A 22169-nucleotide genomic window follows, 5' to 3' on the forward strand; every position below is an offset into this window, starting at 1 on the left:
AATCTCCTCCCTTGATATGTTATTAGTTGCTGACCCTGGGCAAGCCAATTCATTCTTCGCCTGTAAACTGGGAAGAATAAAACTCCCATTATTAGATTGAATTAATTAATGTACATAAAGTATCTATCTGACTTTGGAGCCCTGGTGGTGCAGTGGTTAAGAGTTTGGCTCCTAACTAAAAGGTTGCAGTTCGAATCTACCAGCCACTCCTTGGAAATCCCATGGGGCAGTTCTGCTCTGTCCTATAGGGTCCCTATGAGTTGGAATCAACTCAGTGACAATGGGTTTGGTTTTCTCCTTTTTTGGTTTTCTGACATTTAGTAGGTGTACAATGAAAGGTTGTTTTTATTGCTTATTGCTTTTCCACGCTGTAATACTAATTCTCTATATCCCATCTCCCCCCAGAGTTAGCTCCTGGAGAGCAAGGGCCATATCTTATACACCTGTCTACCAGAGAGCACTTAACAGGGAACTTTGTAAATTACTTCTGTGAATTGGTTTTTAAGGTCTGCAGTCAAAACTAAGCCTGCTATGCCTTCAGGAAAGTACCCACTCTACTCAGCACAATGTAGTGGAAAGATCACAATCTTTAAAACTTCTACTTAAAGATGATAGATTAAAACACATGTGTTTAGCTTTATTCCTTCCAGAAACCTAATAAAATTAACAGTAAACAAACAAAAAAAACTTTCTATAAGTCATAAACCCATAAGGCCAAAGACAACAAGAAAAGTGACAATTGTAATAAAATCTTCAAAGCAGAAAAGCAGAAAGAATAATCACCGACTAGCCACCTAAGGCTACTGGGCTGGCAATGGGAACAGCGAGGGAAGTCGGTGAAAGTGCGCTATGGAGCCTGAAAATACGTAAAAACTGTCGGTGCCGGTTTTCCCTGCAAGTGGAGTGTAAAGATTGAGCTAACAAAAGAGAGTTAGTTACAAGTTCTGTTTAAGAAACAGTTAATCACCAGGAAAACAAGAATTACACATATGCACCTAACAAGAGAGCCTCAAAATCCGTGAAGCAAAAACTGACAGAAATGGAGAGAAACAGACAATTCAACAATAATAGTTACAGACTTCAAGTCTACTTTCAATAATGGAGAGAAAGGAAGATGAACAAGAAAACACTAAGACTAGAACATGTGAAACTACCTAGACCTAACAGGCATCTACAGTCCACGCCGGCCGACAACAGCAGAATACACATTCTTCTCACGTGTAGATGAAATGTTCCCCAGGATAGACTGTATGCTAGGACAAAAAACAAGCCTCAATAATTTAAAAGGACTAAAATCATACTCAGTATGTTCTCTGACCACAGTGGAGTAAAATTAGAAACCAATAACAAAAGGAAATCTGGGAAATTAAGCAACACCTTCCTAAATGCAATAGTTGTTAGGTGCCGTCAAGTCGGTTCCGACTCAGCGACCCTATGTACCACAGAATGAGACACTGCCCAGTCCTGTGCCATGCTCACGATCGTTGTTATGCTTGAGCCCGTTGTTGCAGCCACTGTGTTAATCCGTCTCATTGAGGGTCTTCCTCTTCTTCACTGACCCTGTACTTTACCAAGTGTGATGTTCTTCTTCAGGGACTGATCCCTCCTGATAACGTGTCCAAAGTATGTAAGATGTATTCTCACCATCACCGCCTCTAAGGAGCATTCTGGTGGCACTTCTTCCAAGACAGATTTGTTCGTTCTGTTGGCAGTCCATGATATATTCAATATTTTTCTTGAACACCACAATTCAAAGGCGTCAATTCTTCTTCAGTCATCCTTATTTATTGTCCAGCTTTTGCATGCATATGATGTGACTGAAAATACCATGGCTTGGGTCAGGCATACCTTAGTCTTCAAGGTGACATCTTTGCTTTTCAACACTTTAAAGAGTCTTTTGCAGCAGATTTGCCTAACGCAATGCATCTTTTGATTTCGTGACTGCTGCTTCCATGGGTGTTGATTGTGTATCCAAATAAAATGAAATCCTTGATTTCAATCTTTTCTCCGTTTACCATGGTGCTGCTTATTGGTTCAGTTGTGAGGATTTTTGTTTCCTTTATGTTGAGGTGTAATCCATACTGAAGGCTGTGGCTTTTGATATTCATCAGTAAGTGCTTCAAGTTGTCTTGACTTTCCGCAAGCAAGGTTGTATCATCTTCATAAGGCAGGTTGTTACTGAGTCTTCCTCCGATCCTGATGCCACGTTCTTCTTCATACGGTCCAGCTTCTCAGATTATTTGCTCAGCATACAGACTGAATAGGTGTGGTGAAAGGATATAACCCTGATTGTAATGGATTGAATTGTGTCCCCCAAAAATATGTGTCAACTTGGTTAGGCCATGTGTAGTTGTCCTCCATTTTGTGATTTCCTGTGTGTTATAAATCATAATCTCTGCCTGTCCTTAAAAGGATTACTCAGGTCATCTCCCTGATCCAAAAGGGAGTTTCCCTAGGGTGTGGCCTACACCACCTTTTATCTCTCAAGAGATAAAAGGAAAGGGAAGCAAGTAGAGAGGCGGGGACGTCATAGCACCAGGAGCAGAGTGCGTCCTTTGGGGCCAGGGTCCCTGTGTCTGAGAAGCTTCTTGACTGCGGGAAGATTGAGGACAAGGACCTTCCTCCAGAGCCAACAGAGAAGGAAAGCCTTCCCCTGGAGCCGACGCCTTGAATTTGGACTTGTAACCTACTAGACTGTGAGAAAATAAATTTCTCTTTGTTAAAACCATACACTTGTGGTATTCTGTTATGGCAGCACTAGATGACTAAGACACTGATGCACACCTTTCCTGACTTTAAACCATGCAGTGTCCGCTTGTTCTGTTCGAACAACTGCCTCTTGATCTATGTACAGGTTCCTCATGAACACAATGAAGTGTCCTGGAATTCTCATTCTTTGCAATGTTATTCATAATTTGTTATGATCCACACAGTTGAATGCCTTTGCACAGTCAATACAACCCAGGTAAACATCTTTCTGGAATTAAATGCAATAGGTCCAAGAAAAAAATCACAGGAGAAATTTGATATGAATGAAAATAAACTTACAGAACGCAGTTAAAGCAATGTTTAGAGGGAAATTTATAGCTATAAACTCCTATATTAAGATTTCAAATACATAACCTAGTGAATTCTGCTAAGCATTTAAAGAAAAATTAACACCAATCTCTCACAAACTCCAATAAAAAAAACAGAAGAGAACACTTCCTAACTCATTCTATGACGCCAAGTTGTACTTTAATATCAAAACCAGACAAAGACATCATAACAAAACTACAGATCAATACCCCTTATGAATGCAAAAATCCTCAAAAAATACTAGCATACCAAATCCAACAACATGTAAAAGGATTATAGAGCTAGACCAAGTGGGATCTATCTCAGAAATGCAAGGTTGGTCAAAATATGGAAATCAAGGTAATGCACCATATTGAAAGAATACATTTGGCATGTTGAACACAAATGACTGAAAAGCAGATGAGCTGTGGAATGACATCAAGGACACCATACATGAAGAAAGCAAGAGATCATTAAAAAGACAGAAAAGAAAGAAAAATAGATGTCAGAAGACACTCTGAAATGTGGTCTTGAACTACAGTAGCTAAAGCAAACAGAAGAAATGATGAAGTAAAAGAGCTAAACAAAAGATTTCAAAGGGTAGCTCAAGGAGACAAAGAAAAGTATTATAATGACACATGCAAAGACCTGGATTTAGAAAACCAAAAGGGAACAACATGCTCGGCATTTCTCAAGCTGAAAGAACTGCAGAAAAAATGCAAGCCTCAAGTTGCAATATTGAAGGATTGCAGGGGGAAAATATTAAACAATGCAAGAAGCATCAAAAGAAGATGGAGAGAATACAGAGTCACTATACCAAAAAGAGGAAACCCTGGTGGTGTAGCGGTCAAGTGCTACAGCTGCTAACCAGAAGGTCGGCAGTTTGAATCCACTAGGTGCTCCTTGGAAACTCAATGGGCCAGTTCTACTCTGTGCTATATGGTTGCTATGAGTCGGAATTGACTCGACAGCAACAGGTTTATATCAAAAAGAACTGGTCGACAGTTCAACCATTTCAGAAGGTAGCATATGATCGAGAACCAATGGTGCTAAAGGAAGAAGTCCAAGCTGCACTGAAGACACTGGCAAAAAAACAAGCCTCCAGGAATTGACAGAATACCAACTGAGATGTTTTAATAAACATGAACTGCTCACTCTTCTATGCCAAGAAATTTGGAAGACAGCTACCTGGCCAACTGACTGGAAGAGATTCATATTTATGCCTATTCCAAAGAAAGGCAACCCAACTGAATGCAGAAATTATCAAATAATTAATGTCACAAACAAGTAAAATTTTGCTGAAGATGATTCAAAAGCAGTTGCAGCAGTACATTGACGGGAAACTGCCAGAAATCCAAGCCAGATTCAGAACAAGACGTGGCTGATGTCAGATGGATCCTGGCTGAAAGTAGAGAATATCAGGAAGATGTTTACCTGTATTTCATTGACTATGCAAAGGCATTTGACTACGTGGATCATAACAAATTATGGATTACATTGTGAAGAATGGAAATTTCAGAACACTTAGTTGTGTTCATGAGGAACCTGTACTCAGACCAAGAGCTACACCATCGCTTGGGTCAGGCACACCTTAGCCTTCAAGGTAACATCTTTGCTTTTAAACACTTTAAAGGGGTCTTTTGCAGACCAGACTTAATGGTCTGACTGAAACTGGAAGGAGCCTGGAGGTCATGGTCCCCAGACCTTCTGTCAGCCCAAGACAGGAACCATTCCCAAAGCCAAGTCTTCAGACAGGGATTGGACTGCACTATGGGATAGAAAATGATACTGGTGAAGAGTGACCTTCTTGGATCAAGTAGACACATGAGCCTATGTGGGCAGCTCCTGTCTGGAGGCGAGATGAGATGGCAGAGGGGGTCAGAAGCTGGCTGAATGGACATGAAAACAGAGAGTGGAGGGAAGGAGTGTGCTGTCTCATTGAGGGGAGAACAACTAGGAGTACATAGCAATGTGTATACAAATTTTTGCATGAGAGACTGACTTGATTTGTAAACTTTCACTTAAAGTACAATAAAAATTAAAAAAAAAAAAAAAATAGAGGTCTTTTGCAGCAGATTTGCCCAATGCAATGCATCTTTTGATTTCTTCACTGCTACTTCCATGGGCCTTGATTGTGGATCCAAATCAAATGAAATCCTTGACAATGTCAATCTTTTCTCCATTTATCATGATGTTGCTTATTGGTCCAGTTGTGAGGATTTTTGTTGTCTTTATGTTGAGGTGTAATCCATACTGAAAGCTGTGGTCTTTGAGCTTCATAAGTAAGTGCTTCAAGTCCTCTTCACTTTCAGCAAGCAAGGTTGTGTCATCAGCATAATGCAGGTTGTTAATGAGTCTTCCTCCAATCCTGTTGCTGCATTCTTCCTCATATAGCCGAGCTTCTTGGATTATTTGCTCATCATACAGGTTGAATAGGTATAGTGAAAAGATACAACCCTGACACACACCTTTCCTAACCTTAAAACATACAGTATCCCTTGTTCTGTTCGAATAACTGCCTCTTGATCTATATACAGGATCCTCATGAGCACAATTAAGTGTTCTGGATTTCAGGTCTATGTGGCGGTAGATATACCACAATGAAAACAAGAAGTGTTATGGATTAAACTGAATCCCCCAAAACATATGTTGAAGTCCTAACTCCTGTATCTTTGAATGGGACCCTATTTGGAAATAGAGTTTCTTTTGTTGAGTTAATGAGGTCATACCAAAGTAGAATGGTTCCTGAACCTAATCCCTTCTGACTGGTGTTTTATAAAGGGGAGTATGGACACAGAAACACAGTTAAGACACCACGTGAGAATCTATAAGCCAAAGAAGGCCAAGAAATATCAGGGGCTACAGAAACTGAAAACAGACAAGAATCTTCCTCCAGAGACCACATCGGGAGAGAGAGAGAGACAGAGACAGAGACAAAGACAGAGAAAGCACAGCCCTGCCAACACCAATTCAGATTCCTAGCCTCCAGAACTGTGAGAAAATTAATTTCTGCCCTGAAAACCACCCACTTTGTGGCATTTTGTTATGGAAGCCCTAGAACCTAAGACAGGAGTATTTTGTGCAAGAATGCTGAAGCCCTTAATTTTTTTCTGCATTTGGCTCTAAGAATACTAACATTAATGACTGGTGTGTACCTTGGAGTTTCTCCAGGAAACCCAACCATCTTCAGAGAAAAGATCTAAAGATGTTGACATTAGCAGTTTCCAAGGAAACTGCCCAGTGTGATCACTAACAGTGATAAGCTCACCTGTTACGCACAGCTCTATTGGCCTTTTAGGCCTTATTAAAAATGAGTAGACAGCCAAGGATCACTGGCCATTTGGGGAAAATCCCTGTGCCAGTTATCAATTTATGGTTTATCAATCTCAAATCCACTCTTCTTTGTGAAATTGAAGCTGTGCTGTATAAACATTTCTCTTTTGCTAGTCCTCCTTTTTTTAAAATTTTAATTTAGCACAGGAGCCAGTGGCTCAGTGTGTGAGAAACCCTCAGGCCAGTACCACTTGTACCCTTAGCTCATGCTTACCCTACCCACAGAAATGTAGCTTCTGCAATAGTTCTAATCTTCTTTTAGGCGACTATCTCCTCTACCTGGTAAGCAGCTCTATGACCAGCTATGGGTCTCGCCCACTGGTAAGTTTGGCAGGCTGTGTGTTTTCTGTGGAAGGCACACCTCTTCAAAGAGGATTGAATCTCAGCCTTGGGGCTTAACTAAGTCCTTCATTCCTTAGTGTCCACTCTCCCTCAGCATGGAGATACTAGCTGCTTATTTTCTTTTTGCCCCTGCTATTTCTAGACCCCTCAGAGTCCTCTTTTACCCCTTTGAGAAGTTAATCACCTTCTTCTAGTTGACAACATTTTATATTAACTTTCTCTGCTCAAAATACTGGTGCGGTCTCTGTTTCCTGAATGGACCCTGTAGAAACAGTCCACGGGATGCAGAAAGCATGACCTAAAGGCAGCTGAGATGAGCATTACCGTCCTTCTGCACACTGAGCCACTAACTCCTGCACTAAATTTTTTTTTAAAAGGACTAAAACTGGAAAGTGAAGTGCCTTCCTACATCAGTCATCTTGCAGTGTCCCTCTTGCAGTGTTACAAATTCTAACACTGAGTCAGCTGGCAAAGGAGAAAGCTTTACAAATCGAGTTCCAGTGCTGCAAAGCGGGACAAAGAAGGGTGGATTTGGGACTTAGAGACAAATTGTTAACTGGCACAACATTTAATGAGAAAGACAGAGATCAATACACGAAACAAACCAATTTGGAAGCAATAGAGAAAAAAATCTGGGAAATATTAGTATTACCACACATTAAGATACTGTAGTGCAGCTTGGACTTCTTCCTTCAATACCATTAGTTCTTGATCCTATGCTACTTCCTGAAACGGTTGAACATTGACCAGTTTTTTTTGGTACACTGACTTTCATCTTCTTTTGATGCTTCCTGCGTCATTCAATATTTTGCCCAAAGAATCCTTCAAAATTTCAACTTGAGGGTTGAATTTTTTCTTTAGTTCTTTCAGCTTGAGAAATCCCGAAAGTGTTCTTCCCTTTTGGTTTTCTGACTCAAGGTCTCTGCACATTTCACTATAATACTTTGCTTTTGTCTTCTCAAGCCGCCCTTTGAAATCTTCTGTTCAGCTCTTCTACTTCATCATTTCTTCCATTTGCTTTAGCTACTCTATGTTCAACAGCAAGTTTCAGAGTGTCTTCTGACATCTATTTTGGTCTTTTCTTTGTTTTTAATGACCTTTTGCTTTCTTCATGTATGATGTCACTGATGTCATCCCACAACTCATCTGATCTTTGGTTATTAGTGTTCAATGTGTCAAATCTATTCTTGAGATGGTCTCTAAATTCAGGCAGCATATACTCAAGTTCATACTTTGGCTCTTGTGGACTGCATGTGAGCAATTGGTGGTCTGTTCTGCAGTCGGTCCCTGGCCTTGTTCTAATGGATGATATTGAGCTTTTCCATCATCTCTTTCCACATATGTAGTCAATTTGATTCCTGTGTTTTCCATTCGGTGAGGTCCACGTGTATAGTTGCCATTTATGTTGTTGAAAAAAGGTATTTGCAGTAAGTAAGTTGTTGGTCTTGCAATATTCTATCACGCAATCTCCAGTGTTGTTTCTATCACCAAGGCCACATTCTCCAACAACCGACCCTTCTTTGTTTTCAGCTTTCACATTTCAATCATCAGTAATTATCAATGCATCTCGATGGCATGTTTGATCAATTTCAGACTGCAGAAGTTGAAGCACTGGTGATGCTCACTCATCTACGCCAAGAAATTTGGAAGACAGCTAGCTACCTGACCAGCTGACTGGAAGAGATCAAAACTTGTGCTCATTCCAAAGAAAAGTGATTCAACAGAATGCAGAAATTATCAGACAATATTATTCTGACACACAAGAAAAATTTTGCTGAACATAATTCAAAAGTGGTTGTAGCAGTACATCAATAGGGAACTGCCAGAAATTCAAGCCAGGTTCAGAAGAGGATGTGGAACCAGGGATATCACTGTTAGATGGATCTTGGCTAAAAGCAGAGAATACCAGAAAGATGTTTACCTGTGTTTTACTGACTATGCAAAGGCATTCAACTGTGTGGATCATAACAATTTAAGGATAACATTGTGAAGAATGGGAATTCCAGAACACTTAGTTGTGCTCTTGTGGAACCTGTACATAGATGAAGAAGCAGTTATTTGAACAGAACAAGGGGATCCTGCATGGTTTAAAGCCAGGAAAGCTGTGCTTCAAGGCTGTATCCTTTCACCATACGTATTCAATGTGTATGCTCAGCAAATAATACAAGAAGCTGGACTATATGAAGAAGAACATGGCATCAGAATCAGAGGAAGACTCATTAACAACCTGTGATATGCAGATGCCACAGCTCTGCTTGCTGTAAAGAGAGAAGTCCTGTAAAGAGGACTTGAAGCACTTACTGATGAAGATCAAAAGCCACAGCTTTCAGTATGGATTACACCTCAACATAAAGAAAACAAAAATCTTGACAGTTGGACCAGTATTCAACACCATGATAAAAGGAGAAAAGATTGACATTGTCAAGGGTTTCATTTTACTTGGATCCACAATCAATGCCCATGGAAGCCAGCAGTCGAGAGATCAAACAAAGTACTGCATTGGGAAATCTGCTACAAAAGACTTCTTTAAAGTGTTGAAGAGCAAAGATGTCACTTTAAGGACTAAGATGTGCCTGATCTAAGCCATGGTGTTTTCAATCACCTCATATGCATGCGAAAGCTCGATAATGAATAAAGAAGATCGAAGAATTGATGCCTTTGAATTATGGTGTTGGCGAAGAATACCAAATATACCAGGGGCTGCCAGAAGAACGAAAAAATCTGTCTTGGATGAAATACAGCCAGTGTGCTCCTTGAAAGCGAGAATGGTGAGACTCCGTCTCAAGTACTTTGGACATGTTATCAGAAGGGACCAGTCTCTGGAGAAGGACACCATGCTTGCTAAGGTAGAAGGTCAGCAAAAAATAGGAAGACCCTCAGTGAGATGGACTGACCCAGTAGCTGCAACGATGGGCTCAAACACAGCAACAATTGTGAGGATGGAGTAGGACTGGGAAGTATTTCATTTTGTTGTACACAGGGTCGCTATGAGTCAGAACCAACTCAACGGCACCTGACAACAAGAGTAAGATATTGCATCCATCAAAATGAATAGGATGCCATTAAAGAATCTAAGAGCAAAAAAAAAGAAAAAGAAAAAATCTCGGAACTTAAAAATAGCTGATAGCAGAAAATTAATAAAAAGGTTGGAAGGCAAACGTGAGAAAATCTATCCAAAAGTAGAGCAAAAGACATACAAATGGAAAATATGAGAAAAAAAGACAATTAGATGATGAAGCCAGGAGATCCAAAGTCCAAATAATAGGAGGTAAAAGACAAAGAAAAATAGGGTAAGAAATGAATGATATAATTCAAGAAAAGATTTTAGAACTAGAGGACACGAGTTTCCAGATTTTAAGGTCCCTTTGAATGCTCAACACATGGAAGAAAACACTTACCAAGGCACATCATGATAGAACTTAACAATAATCAGGATAAACATTATATTCTAGATACTTCTAAAGAGAAAGCTGGTTTTATACAAACAACTAAGAATCAGAAGCTGGAAGTAAGCAGAACAATGCTTCTATAATTCTGAGGCAAAAATATTTCCAATCTAGCTTCTATACCCAGCCTAACTATCACATAAGTTTTAAAGTAAAAGACATTTTTAGACATGCATTATTATTAGGAGATACATCCTACTAAAACAAGGGAGTAAACCAAGAAAGATGATGTGGGATCTAGGAAATAGGAAAGCCAACAGAAAAGAGAACAAAGAGTATTCCCAGGAAAATGATGAAGAGCTACTGCAGTACAAGAGGCAAAGAAGATAATCAGTCCAGACTACAACAAAATGAGAATGCTGAGGGACAGACTTCTTCAATAAACTGAAACTAATAGAATACCTAATGTGTTCAAATGTATTAACCAGGAGATTTATACACCAGAGGAAAGTTTGGTGGTGGAATCGTTGATAATACATAGAACAGCAAGCAACTAATATAAACAAAACAAACATAAAAAACAAGACAATTATTAACTCAAGAGAACACAAAATGTTGTACAGAAAAGAAAAAATAGGTATCAGCTATGAAAAAATATTTACATAGTCATGACAGTAAATGCTGGAAATTGATCTAACCCAAATTATAACTATATTGGAAGGACTGGGTGGTGGGAAATACAAATATACGTAACAAGCATGAAGTATGTGTGTGTAAGAGAGAGACAAGTTGTTTTCTACAATGGAAAGTTGACAGATAATGCCCACAACTGAAAAATCAACAAGTGGAAATATAAGCATATTTAGAGAGATGGAGGGAAAGAGAATTGAGTGCCTATGTCCAAAAAGACATGTATAAGAATGTTTAACCCACTAACAAACCCACAGCCGTCAAGTCAATTCTGACTCATAGCGACCCTAGAGGACAGAGTAGAGCTGCCCCACAGAGTTTCCAAGGAGCTTCCATAACCTTTATTTATTTATTGCTGTGTTGTAGTCCATCTTAGTAATGACACCAACAATTATCTCAAGGATAATGACAATAATGTTTATAGCACCTTTATTCATAAACAACTCCAATGTTCATTCATCAGAGAATAGGTAATTGTTGGTGTCATTGCTAAGATGGACTACAGCACAGCAATAAAAGGACGAACTCCTGATACGTGAGATGACGTGGATGAATCTCGAAGGCACTAGGTTAAGAAGAGAGACTCAGAAGAGTGCACACTGTGCGATTCTACTTACGTGAAGTTCAAGTACAACGAAAACTAATCTAGAGGTAAGAGAACACTGAGTAACTTGGGGGATTAGTGAATAGCAAACGGAACGAGGAATCCTGTTACGATGATGGAAATGTTCTATATCTTGATTTGGTTACAGGAGAGTATACACATGTAAAAGGCCAGTGAGATACACTTATGATCTGTGCATTTTACTATATGTAAATTATATCTAAAGAAAGTGATGTGAAGGTAAAAACCCAAAAGACTCACTTGCGAGTCAAAAGTGGTTGCCTCTCAGAAGTGGCAAATGGGATGGGTGGCAGATTCTTTCTAACAAGCCCTACGGAACTTTTGTACTTTTTAAATATATATAATTAACTTTGATAAAAATGTAATCTAAATAAAAGAACAACTTTGAGGTTAGCTTAACCTTGATTCAAATGTCAGCTCTGCCACTTACTGTCTGGGTATGTGTGACAAGTTACATTGCCTCTCTGACCCCTCAGTTTCCCCATCTGAAAATAAGGCTAATAGTACCATGTGAAAACTGAGATTGTGCATCTGATGTACTTATCACAGTGCCTAGCATATAATCAGTGTCCACTAACTGCTAGTTTTATTCCCACCTACCATTTTCCTTCAAATAATATTTAAAATTAACTTCACAGATTGCAGTAGAGCACACATCATCCCTATTTGTATTGTTCTAATCTCCCCACAACAGACAAATCATGGCTCTCTGACCTCACTGCTTATTTATTCCATCGCTGCCAAACAGGTCATCTGTGATGGTTAAAGTTGTGGGTCAATATGTCTGGGCCATGATTCTCAGCAGTTTGGAAGTTATCATATAGTTTGGCAGTTATGTAATGATGTAATCACCTCCATGATGAGATCTGCTATGAGTAGCCAATTAGTTGAAAGGGAGTTTCTTTGGGGGTGTGGCCTGCATCCAATATACATGGACACTCTGGCAAGCTTTCAGGTTACTGCTCAATCTGGATCCTGTATCTGGCTCGTTATCATCTGACCTCCAGTTCTTGGGACTTGTGCCAGCAGCCTGCCATCTTACCTGTTGATCTCAGATTCATCAGCCTCTGCAGCCCGTGAGTCAGTATCCTGCCGTCTGACCTGCCGATCTTGGGTTTGTGAGCCCCTGAAACTACCTGAGTCAGGAGAAGCCACCAGCTTGATTCCTTATCCACAGATTGAGACTTTCCAGCCTCTACAACCGAGTAAGCCATTTCCTTAATATAAATCCCTCTACACACATACTCATGCTTCACTGGTTTTGGTTCTCTAGAGAACCCACCCTAAGACATTTGGTACCAAGAGTGGTTTTAGAAAAAGAAAATTTTCAGTATGAAGTTTCTAAACTGGTTCTGAAATGTGGTTAGTCTTAAAAATTCTGATGACTCTACTTCCAGTAATATGGTGGGCACTGCTAATCCATGGCATGAGGTGGCAAAATATCACCACCAACAGATGGAGTATCAGTGAGAGGCGAGGCTTTGCGTGATAGTATGTTTGATATTATTCTACAATTCTGTCATAGTTAGAAGTATAAGGAAGTTGGTTGGTGGTCCTACTTTCACTAGACAAAGTGGTGAAAGAAAGAAATGCATTTACGGCTTCAGAGTCAAAGCTCAAGTGCCACATAAATGATCTCAAAGTTGCCACTTGTGTCCTGAAAGAAAGCCTTATTTTTTATAGCCACAGAGCTGATTTGTCAAAAACCAAACCCAGAGTCTTATCGGAACAGTGGCTGAATTACAACACCAATGGAATTCCCAACTTCAAACGGTGTCTGAAATTAAAGTGAGGGCATTGACTGGGGAGAAATGGGATCATGAAATATAAGATGGGGCATAAGGGCAGATAATCAGAAAAACTGGGGGCACTGAGTCCCTAAATTCTATTGAACCACTCCTGCCAACAAAACCATTAGCCCCCTCCATCCCCACATGATGAGATTAACCTATTTGTGTCTCAAGAGCCTTTGCCAGATGCCTTACCAGACGTCACTAAATGCCCTCAGAACACATACCTACCACCCACTTTTGCTGCTAGACCTAAAACTAAAGTCTCAGTAAGCCCCAAAAGGTAAAGTACAAAGTATGATCCAGGAGGAGGTACACTACACTCCAAAAGAACTGCTTGAGTTTTCTAATATGTACAAACAGAAACCTGGAGAATATGTGTGGGAATAGCTGTTAAAGGTGTAGGAAGATGGTGCAAGGAACATGTAGTTGAGTCAGTCTGAATTTATTAATATGGGTCCACTAAGCACAGATTCTTTATTCAATGTTTCAGCTTGAGAGGTTAGGAAAGGATTTAACAATTTATTTGGTTTAGTCACTGAAGCATGGATTATGTGGTGGCTTACGTTAAATCAAGTTGAAGTTCCAGACCTGCCTTGGTATACTGCAGAAGAAGGTATCCAAAGGCTCAGAGAAATTGGCATGTTAGAATGGATTTATCAGGTTAGACCCACAGACCCACACATAAAGTGACCAGAGGATACATATTTTACCACCACGGTGAGGAATAAAATTGTGAAGGGAGACCCAGCATTCCTGAAGACAGCTGTGATTGCTACTTTATGTAAGTCAGATTTGATGGTGGGAACTGCCCCTTCTGAATTAACACATTTAACTGCAGTGGGGCTGATCATACCCTGTGGTGGTAGGGGCCAACTGGTAGCACTCAATTCACAAAGACAAGGTGGGCATGGTTACTGGAATGAACAGCAAAGTCAAAACAGTAATCAGAATAGCCTGACTCTTATGGACTTACGGCGTTGGCTACGCAGTCATGGTGTCCCTGGGGGTGAAACAGATGGGAAATCTACTATTTACTTGATCTGTATAAGTGAAGAATTCTAAGTCAAATGATGGCACTTTAACTTGAATCGTCAGAAAAGTGTCACAGCCCCTCAATCAATTCCCAGACTTGAGCCAGTTTATAGACCCACAACCCCTTGAATGAAGGGGAAGCCAAGTCCCTTGAGCAAGGACCCCACTACACTGTCAAAAATTTATACTGTTAATCTTTCCTCCCCATATTCCATAAAAGGGATCAACGGACTGTTACAAGAGTGATTGTTCACTGGGAAAAAGGAAATAAACAGACTTTTCCAGGATTACTGGACACTGGCTCTGAACTGACACTAATTCCAGGTGACCAAAATGTTACTGTGGCCCACCAGATAGAGTGAGGAGCATACGAAGGTCAGGTATTCACAGAGTCTTAGCTCAGGTTTATCTCACAGTGGGTCCCCAAACCCACCCTGTAGTGACTTCCCCAGTTCCTGAATGCATAATTGGAATACATATACTCAGCAACTAACAGAACCTCCACACTGGATCCTGGACAAGGGAAGAAAAGGCTATTACGGTAGGATAAGCCAAGTGGAGGCCATTAGAAATGCTCCTACCTAGGAAAATAATAAACTAAAAGCAATTCCACACTCCTGGAGGGACTGCAGATATTACTGCCAAAATCAAGTTCTTGAAGGATGAAGGGGTAGTGATTACCACCACTTCCCCATTCAACTAGCATATTTGGCATGTGCAAAAAACAGATGGATCTTGGAGAATAACAGTGGATTACTATAAACTTAACCAGGTGGTGACTCCAATTGCAGCTGCTGTTCCAGATGTGGTTTCCTTGCCTGGCCAGATTAATACATCTCTTGGTATCTAGTATGCAGCTACTGATCTGGCCAATGCCTTTTTCTCCATACCTGTTTCAAAGGACCACCAGAAGCAGTTTGCATTCAGCTGGCAAGGACAGCAATACACCTTTACTGTCCTAGGTCACGGGTATATCAATTTTCCAGCCCTATGTCATAATATATTCTGCAGGAACCTTGATCACCTTTCCCTTCCATAAGACATCACACTGGCCCGTTACATTGATGACATCATGCTGACTGGACCTAGTAAGGAAGAAGCATCAATGCCTCTGCACTCATTGGTAAAACATCTGCATCCTGTTGTTGTTGTTCAGTGCCATCAAGTTGGTTCTGACTTATAGTGACCCTATGTACAACAGAATGAAGCAGTGCCCAGTCTTGCACCATCCTCAGGATCATTGTTATACCTGAGCCCATTGTTACAGCCACTGTGTCAATCCATTTTGTTAAGGGTCTTCCTCTTTTTCGCTGACGCTTTATTTTACCAAGCATGATGCCCTTCTCCAGGGACTGGTCCTTTCTGATAACACGTCTAAAGTATATGGGACGAAATCTCATCCTCGCTTCTAAGGAGCATTCTGGTTGTACTTCTTCCAAGACAGATTTGTTTGTTCTTTCGGCAGTCCATGGTATATTCAATATTCTTCATTGACACCATAACCCAAAGGAGCCAATTCTTCTCTAGTCTTCCTTCTTCACTGTCCAACTTTCAAATGCATACGAGACAATTGAAAACACCATGGCTTGGGTCAGGTACACCTTAGTCCTAAAAGTGATAGCTTTGCTTTTTAACACTTTACAGAGATCTTTTGCAGCAGGTTTGCCCAGTGTAGTGCATCATTTGATATCTTGACTGCTGCTTCCATGGGCGTTGATTGCTGATCAAGTAAAAAGAATCTTTTCTTCAATCTTTTCTCCATTTATCATGGTGCTGCTTATTGGTCCAGTAGTGAGGATTTTTGTTTTCCTTAAAAAAAAGAAAAAAAAAATTTTTTTCTTTTTTTATATTAACATGTAATCCATACTGAAGGCTGTAGTCTTTGATCTTCATCAGTAAGTGCTTCAAGTCCTCTTCACTTTCAGCAAGCTAGGTTCTGTCATCTCCATAATGCAAGTTGTTAATGACTCTTCCTCCAATCCTGATGTCCCATTCCTCTTCATATAGTCTATCCTCTCAGATTATTTGCTCAGATTGAATAAATACGGTGAAGGGATACAACCCTGATACACACCTTTCTTGACTTTAAATCACACAGTATCCCTTTGTTCTGTTCAAACGACTGCCTCTTTTTCTAAGTACAGATTCTGCATGAGCACTATTAAGTGTTCTGGGAGTCCCATTCTTCACAATGTTATCCATAATTTGTTATGATCCACACAGCCGAACACCTTTGCATGTCAATAAAACACAGGTAAACATCTTTCTAGTATTCTCTGCTTTCAGCCAGGATCCTTCTGACTTCAGCAACAACCCTGGTCCCACGTCCTCTTCAGAGTCCGGCTTGAATTTCTGGCAGTTCCCTGTCGATGTACTGCTGCAACTGCTTTTGAATCATCTTCGGCAAAATCTTACTTGCATATGACATTAATTATTTGATAATTTCTGCATTTGGCTAGATCACCTTTCTTTGGAATAGGCATAAATATAGATCTCTTCCAGTTGGTTGGCCAGGTAGCTATCTTCCAAATTTCTTGGCATGGATGAGTGAGCACTTCCAGCACTACATCCATTTGTTGAAACATCTCAATTGGTACTCCATCAGTTCCTGGAGCCTTGTTTTTTTGCCAGTGTCCTCAGTGCAGCTTGGACTTCCTCCTTCAGTACCATCAGTTCTCAGTGATATGCTACCTCCTGAAATGACTGCATGTCGACCAACCCCTTTTGGTACAGTGACTGTGTATTCCTTCCACTTTCTTTTGATGCTTCCTGCATCGTTCAGTATTTTCCCCTAGAATCCTTCAATATTGCAACTCAAAGCTTGAATTTTTTCTACAGTCCTTTCAGCTTGAGAAATGCTGAGTGTGTTCTTCCCTTTTGGTTTTCTAACTCCAGGTCTTTGCACGTCATTATAATACTTCACTTCTGTGTGCTAGAGGGTGGGAAATTAACCTGGCAAAAATTCAGGTGCCTTTCACCTTAGTGAAATTTCTAGGGGTCCAGTGGAATGGGGCATGTTGAGATATTCCTTCTAAAATGAAGGGCAAGTTATTGCATCTGGCCCCTCCTACAACTAAGAAGGCACAACACCTGGTGGGCCTCTTTGGATTTAGAGGCAACATATACTTAACGTGAGTGTGCTGCTCTGGCCTAATTACCAAGTGGCTCAAAAAAAAGCTAGTTTTGAGTGGGGCCCAGAACAACAGAGGCTCTGGAACAGGTTCAGGCTCCGTTGCATGCAGCTGTGCCACTTGGGCCATATGATCAGGCTGATCCAATGGTGCTTGAAGTGTCGGCGGCAGATAGCGATGCTATTTGGGGTCTTTGGCAGGCCCCTGTTGGTGAACCACAGCGCAGACCCTAGGACTGTGGAGCATAGTCCTGCCATTCTCTGCAGATAATTACTCTCCTTTTGAGAAGCAGCTTTTGGCTTGTTACCAGGCATTATTAGAGACTGAACACTTAAAAATGTGTCACTAAGTCCTATGTGGCCTGAGATGCCCATCATAAACTGTGTTGTCTGACCCACACAGCCATAAAGCTAGACATGCACAGCAGCACTCCATCATTAAATGAAAGTGGAATATACGAGATAGAGCCCGAATGCTCATGGTCTCCACTCCTGTCATATTACCTTCTGTCTCTCAGCTGCACTACGGCCTCATGGAGAGTTCCTTAGGATCAGTTTACTGAGAAGAGAAAACCTATGCCTGGCTCTGTGTAATTTGCAGGCACCATTCGAAAGTGGACAGGCAGCCCCTTTCTGGGACCTCCCTGAAGGACACTGGCGAAGGTAAATCCTCCAGTGGGCAGAACTGCAGGTAGTACACCTAGTTGTTCACTTTGCACTGGAGGAGAAATGGCCAGATGTGTGATTGTATACTGATTCATGTAATGTGGTAATGGTTTGGCTGAACGGTCAGGGACTTGGAATGAAATGATTGGAAAATTGGAGACAAGGTGGTATGAGGAAGAGGTACATGGACAAACCTCTCTGGTTGGGGCAAAGAAGTGAAGATATTTGTGTCTCATGTGAATGGTCAGCAAAAGGTAACCTCAGCAGAGGAGGATTTTAACAATCAAGTGGATAGGATGACACATTCTGTGGAAACCAGGCATCTTCTTTCCCTAGCCACTCCCATCATTGCCCAGTGGGCTCATGAACTAAGTGGCCATGGTGGCAGGGATAGAGGCTATGCATGGGCTTAGCAACATGGACTTCCACTCACCAAGGCCGACTTGGCTACAGCCACTGCTGAGTGCCCAATCTGGCAGCAGCAGAGATCAATACTGAGTCCTCAATATGGCACCTTTCCTCGAGGTGATCAGCCAGCAACCTGGTGACAGGTTGATAACACTGGACTGTTTCCATTATGGAAAGGGCAGTGGTTTGTTCTTACTGGAATAGACACTTACTCTGGATACAGATTTGCCTACCTTGCACACAATGTTTTTGCTAAAAATACTATCCCTGGACTTATAGAATGCCTTACCCACCGTCATGGTATCACACAGAGCAGTGCCTTGGATCAAGTGGCTCACTTTACAGCAAATTAAGTGTAGCAGTGGGCCTGTGCTCATGGAATTCACTGGTCTTACCATATTCCCCATATCCCCATCATCGTGAAGCAGCTCGCTTGATAGAATGATGGAATGGCCTTCTAAAGACACAATTACAGTGCCAGCTGGTGCCAATACCTTGTAGGGTTGGGACAATGTTTTCCAGGAGGCTGTATATCCTCTAAACCAGTATTCAGTATATGGTGCTGTTTCTCCCATAGCCAGGATTCATGGGTCCAGGAATCAAGGGGTGGAACTGGGAATGGCAGCACTCACTATTACCCAAAATAACCCACATGTAAAATGTTTGCTTCCTGTCCCAGCAACCTTATGCTCTGTCGGTCTAGAAGTCTTACTTCCAAAGGGAGGAATGCTCCACCAGGAGACACAACACTGATTCCATTGAATTGGAAGTTAAGAATGCTACCCGGCCACCTTGAGCTCTTTATGTCTCTGGATCAACAGGCAAAGAAGGGGGTTCCTGTATTGGCTGATGTGATTGATCCTGACTAACAAGAAGAAATCAGACTGATATTCCATAATGGAGGTTAAGAAGAGTATGTCTGGAATACAGGAGATCCCTTAGGACATCTCTTAGTAGTACTAAGCCTTATGATAAAAGTCAATGGAAAACTACAGCAACTCCATTCTGACATGACTACTAATGGCTCAGACCCTCTGGGAATGAAGGTTTGAGTCACCCTACTTGGCAAAGAGCCACGGCCAGCTGAGGTGTTTGCTGAGGGTAAAGGGAATATGGAATGGGTGGTGGAAGAACGTAGTTTTAAATAACAGCTATGACCACGTGACCAGCTGTAGAAATGAGGACTGTAATTGTTATGAGTGTCTTTTCTTCATATGTGTGCATCAAATGTTTTTGTTCTCTTATAAAATGTAAGATGTAAACAGGACTGGTGTGTTTTTGGTTGTATGAGAGTTTATTGTATAATGTTAGGTGCAAGTATGATTTTATAATTGTCTCTAGAGGTTATGCATGGTTTAAGGAGATGTATACAGGCACCAAGCTGAGAAGACGTGGACTGTGATGGTTAAGGATGTGCGTCACCTTGGCTGGGTCATGATTCTCAGTGGTTTGGCAGTGATGTAATGATATCATCACCTCCAAGATGAAATCTGATAGTGTAATCACCTCTATGATAAAGTCTGGTATGAGAAGCCAATCAGTTGAAAGGGAGTTTCCCTGGGGGTATGGCCTACATCCAATATATATCGTGTTCCTGGCAAAGCTTATGGGTTTTGCTGGCTATGGATCCTGCATCTGGCTCATCATCATCTGACCTCTGGCTCTTGGGACTTGAGCCAGCAGCCTGCCATCTTACCTGCCAATCTTGGGTTCATCAGTCCCTACAACTACATGAGTCAGAAGCCTCCAGCCTGATGTCTGACCCATGACTTAGAACTTTCCAGCCTCTACAACCATGTAAGCCATTTCCTTGATATAAATCTCTCTCTATATATACATATATACTCTTCATTGGTTTTGCTTTTCTAGAGAACCCAGCCTGAGACATCATCCAACTCACTTTTTCCTTCGTAAAAAGACTATGTCTTCTCCCCCACCAGACAGTTATTCACATGATAATTGTCACTTCCTCTCTGTGGGCTTCAGTTTCCTCAATGAAGTGTTGGACAAAATGATTTCTAAGGTTCTTTTAGTACTGACATTTCATGGTTTCTTTTTTCCCTGAAGTTTCTATTTCTGTGAAGCCTTTCCCTGACCTCATTATGGCTCTAAAGATGCTTGCTGAAGCACGTGATGTTGTCAAACATTAACAGATGGCATGCTGCTTACAGGAATGAGTGGGGGGAGACGCTGTCTTCTCTCATCTTTGCAAATCCCAAGAGCCAGATGGCACTCAGGCAGGATTAGCCTTTGCGAAGCCACATGCATCTCAGCTTGCTCTGGAAGTGTCACCTACTATGATCAGGTACACTTTGAGGTAACCCTTCTTTCCTAAGTTAAAACAAAGCTTTGCACACAGGCCAATACAAAGCTCTCTTGGATGGAATAAGCACTTACTTGCCCAAAGTGATGAGCCAAAATAATGTCCACAACATTGGTTGTCAGGCATGAGAGCTGTAAAAGATAAAAACTCCGGGTCAAGGGTGTAAGCATATGTAAAAATTCATCAAGCTGTCCCCTTAGGATTATTTTATTGTAGATACGTTACCCTTCAAAAAAAAAAATCAAACAAATAAATCTCAGTGTCATACATTTTCTTGAAACGGTAGATTCAGAGTGACACAAGAACAAGAAAAAAGTAGGAGAAAAAAGCGAAGTCTCCTTTCTAGAGTAATAATATAGACTGCTTTGAAGCAGACAGCTAGGGAAATGGCCATCCTTTCTTTGAAAACTTGAGACCTAGAACTTACAACTATTTGCTACCTCATTCCCACCTATATTTTTACACTGGATTTGTGGCTGATTGGGATAGACTTACAACCATTCCCAAATCATCTAAGAAATAAAAAATATTTTTTTCATTCCTTCAGTTTTTGCTATCTTAATTCCAGGGAGTAGGAAGAAATAGCTATGTTTATAGCATATTCTTGCGTTACGAACATTTTTCTTCTAATTTTTCCCATTTGAAAATGATGCTCTTATAGACTAATAAATGCAGCAATCTGTACATGTACAAACTGTTATTCTATTTTCAGAAAAACTTCCAAATAAAATTATGTTGCTGATTCCTCTTAAGTCTTCTTCTGTAGTTTTATGCTCTTTTTTTTGTTGTTGTTGTGGACTTGCATCATAGATGAAGTACTGAGTTGGGGTAGGGATGGAGACAATGAGGTAAGGGAGGTGTGGATATTGGCAGAGCAGGATCACACAGTTCCAGAAGATTAAGGAATAAGTCTAGAAATCTTCATATCAGTTATTAATGATCCACAGGTTACATATTAAAGATAATTAGAATTAATAAGCAATGTCCCTTCATGTTTTAATATTCAAAAGGCCATTCTGATGTTTTAGAAGGATTTTATTAGGTTGTTACAGGTTATTGAGAGTGTTTAGGTAAATTTCTAGATACCCACATACTAGATAGGAATTAGAACAAATTTTAAATAAGTGAGGCTGTGAGAAAAAAAATTTACAGTATCTAGCAATAGCCTTGTTAATCTATTTTATCCAAAGTTAGGGTATGGATCATTTCTCCAAAACTTAAATGTTGGAAGGAATAAATGTATTAGAATCTCATTTGCATGTAGGTGGAATATTTTAATATTTAAAATAATTATAAAATTAATATATGACTATTATAGAAAATTAGGAAAACACAGAATATGAAAAAGAATGTAAAAATCACCTGTAATATATCCACCCAAAGA

General features: G+C 40.6%; 1 protein-coding gene across 2 annotated transcripts in view; it reads right to left on the reverse strand.

Moving 5' to 3' along the window:
• The window catches only part of NDRG3 (NDRG family member 3), a 95662-nt gene that overhangs the window by 14031 nt on the left and 59462 nt on the right, over nucleotides 1-22169 (reverse strand). For both annotated transcript variants that reach the window (XM_023550214.2, XM_010591661.3), the window contains one exon: nucleotides 20860-20916. In XM_023550214.2, coding sequence (XP_023405982.1) covers nucleotides 20860-20916 — 57 coding nt within the window. The remainder of the gene's footprint in view (nucleotides 1-20859; nucleotides 20917-22169) is intronic.

This window comes from Loxodonta africana, chromosome 24 (assembly GCF_030014295.1).
Source record: "Loxodonta africana isolate mLoxAfr1 chromosome 24, mLoxAfr1.hap2, whole genome shotgun sequence".
In the NCBI taxonomy this organism is placed as follows: Eukaryota; Metazoa; Chordata; class Mammalia; order Proboscidea; family Elephantidae; genus Loxodonta; species Loxodonta africana.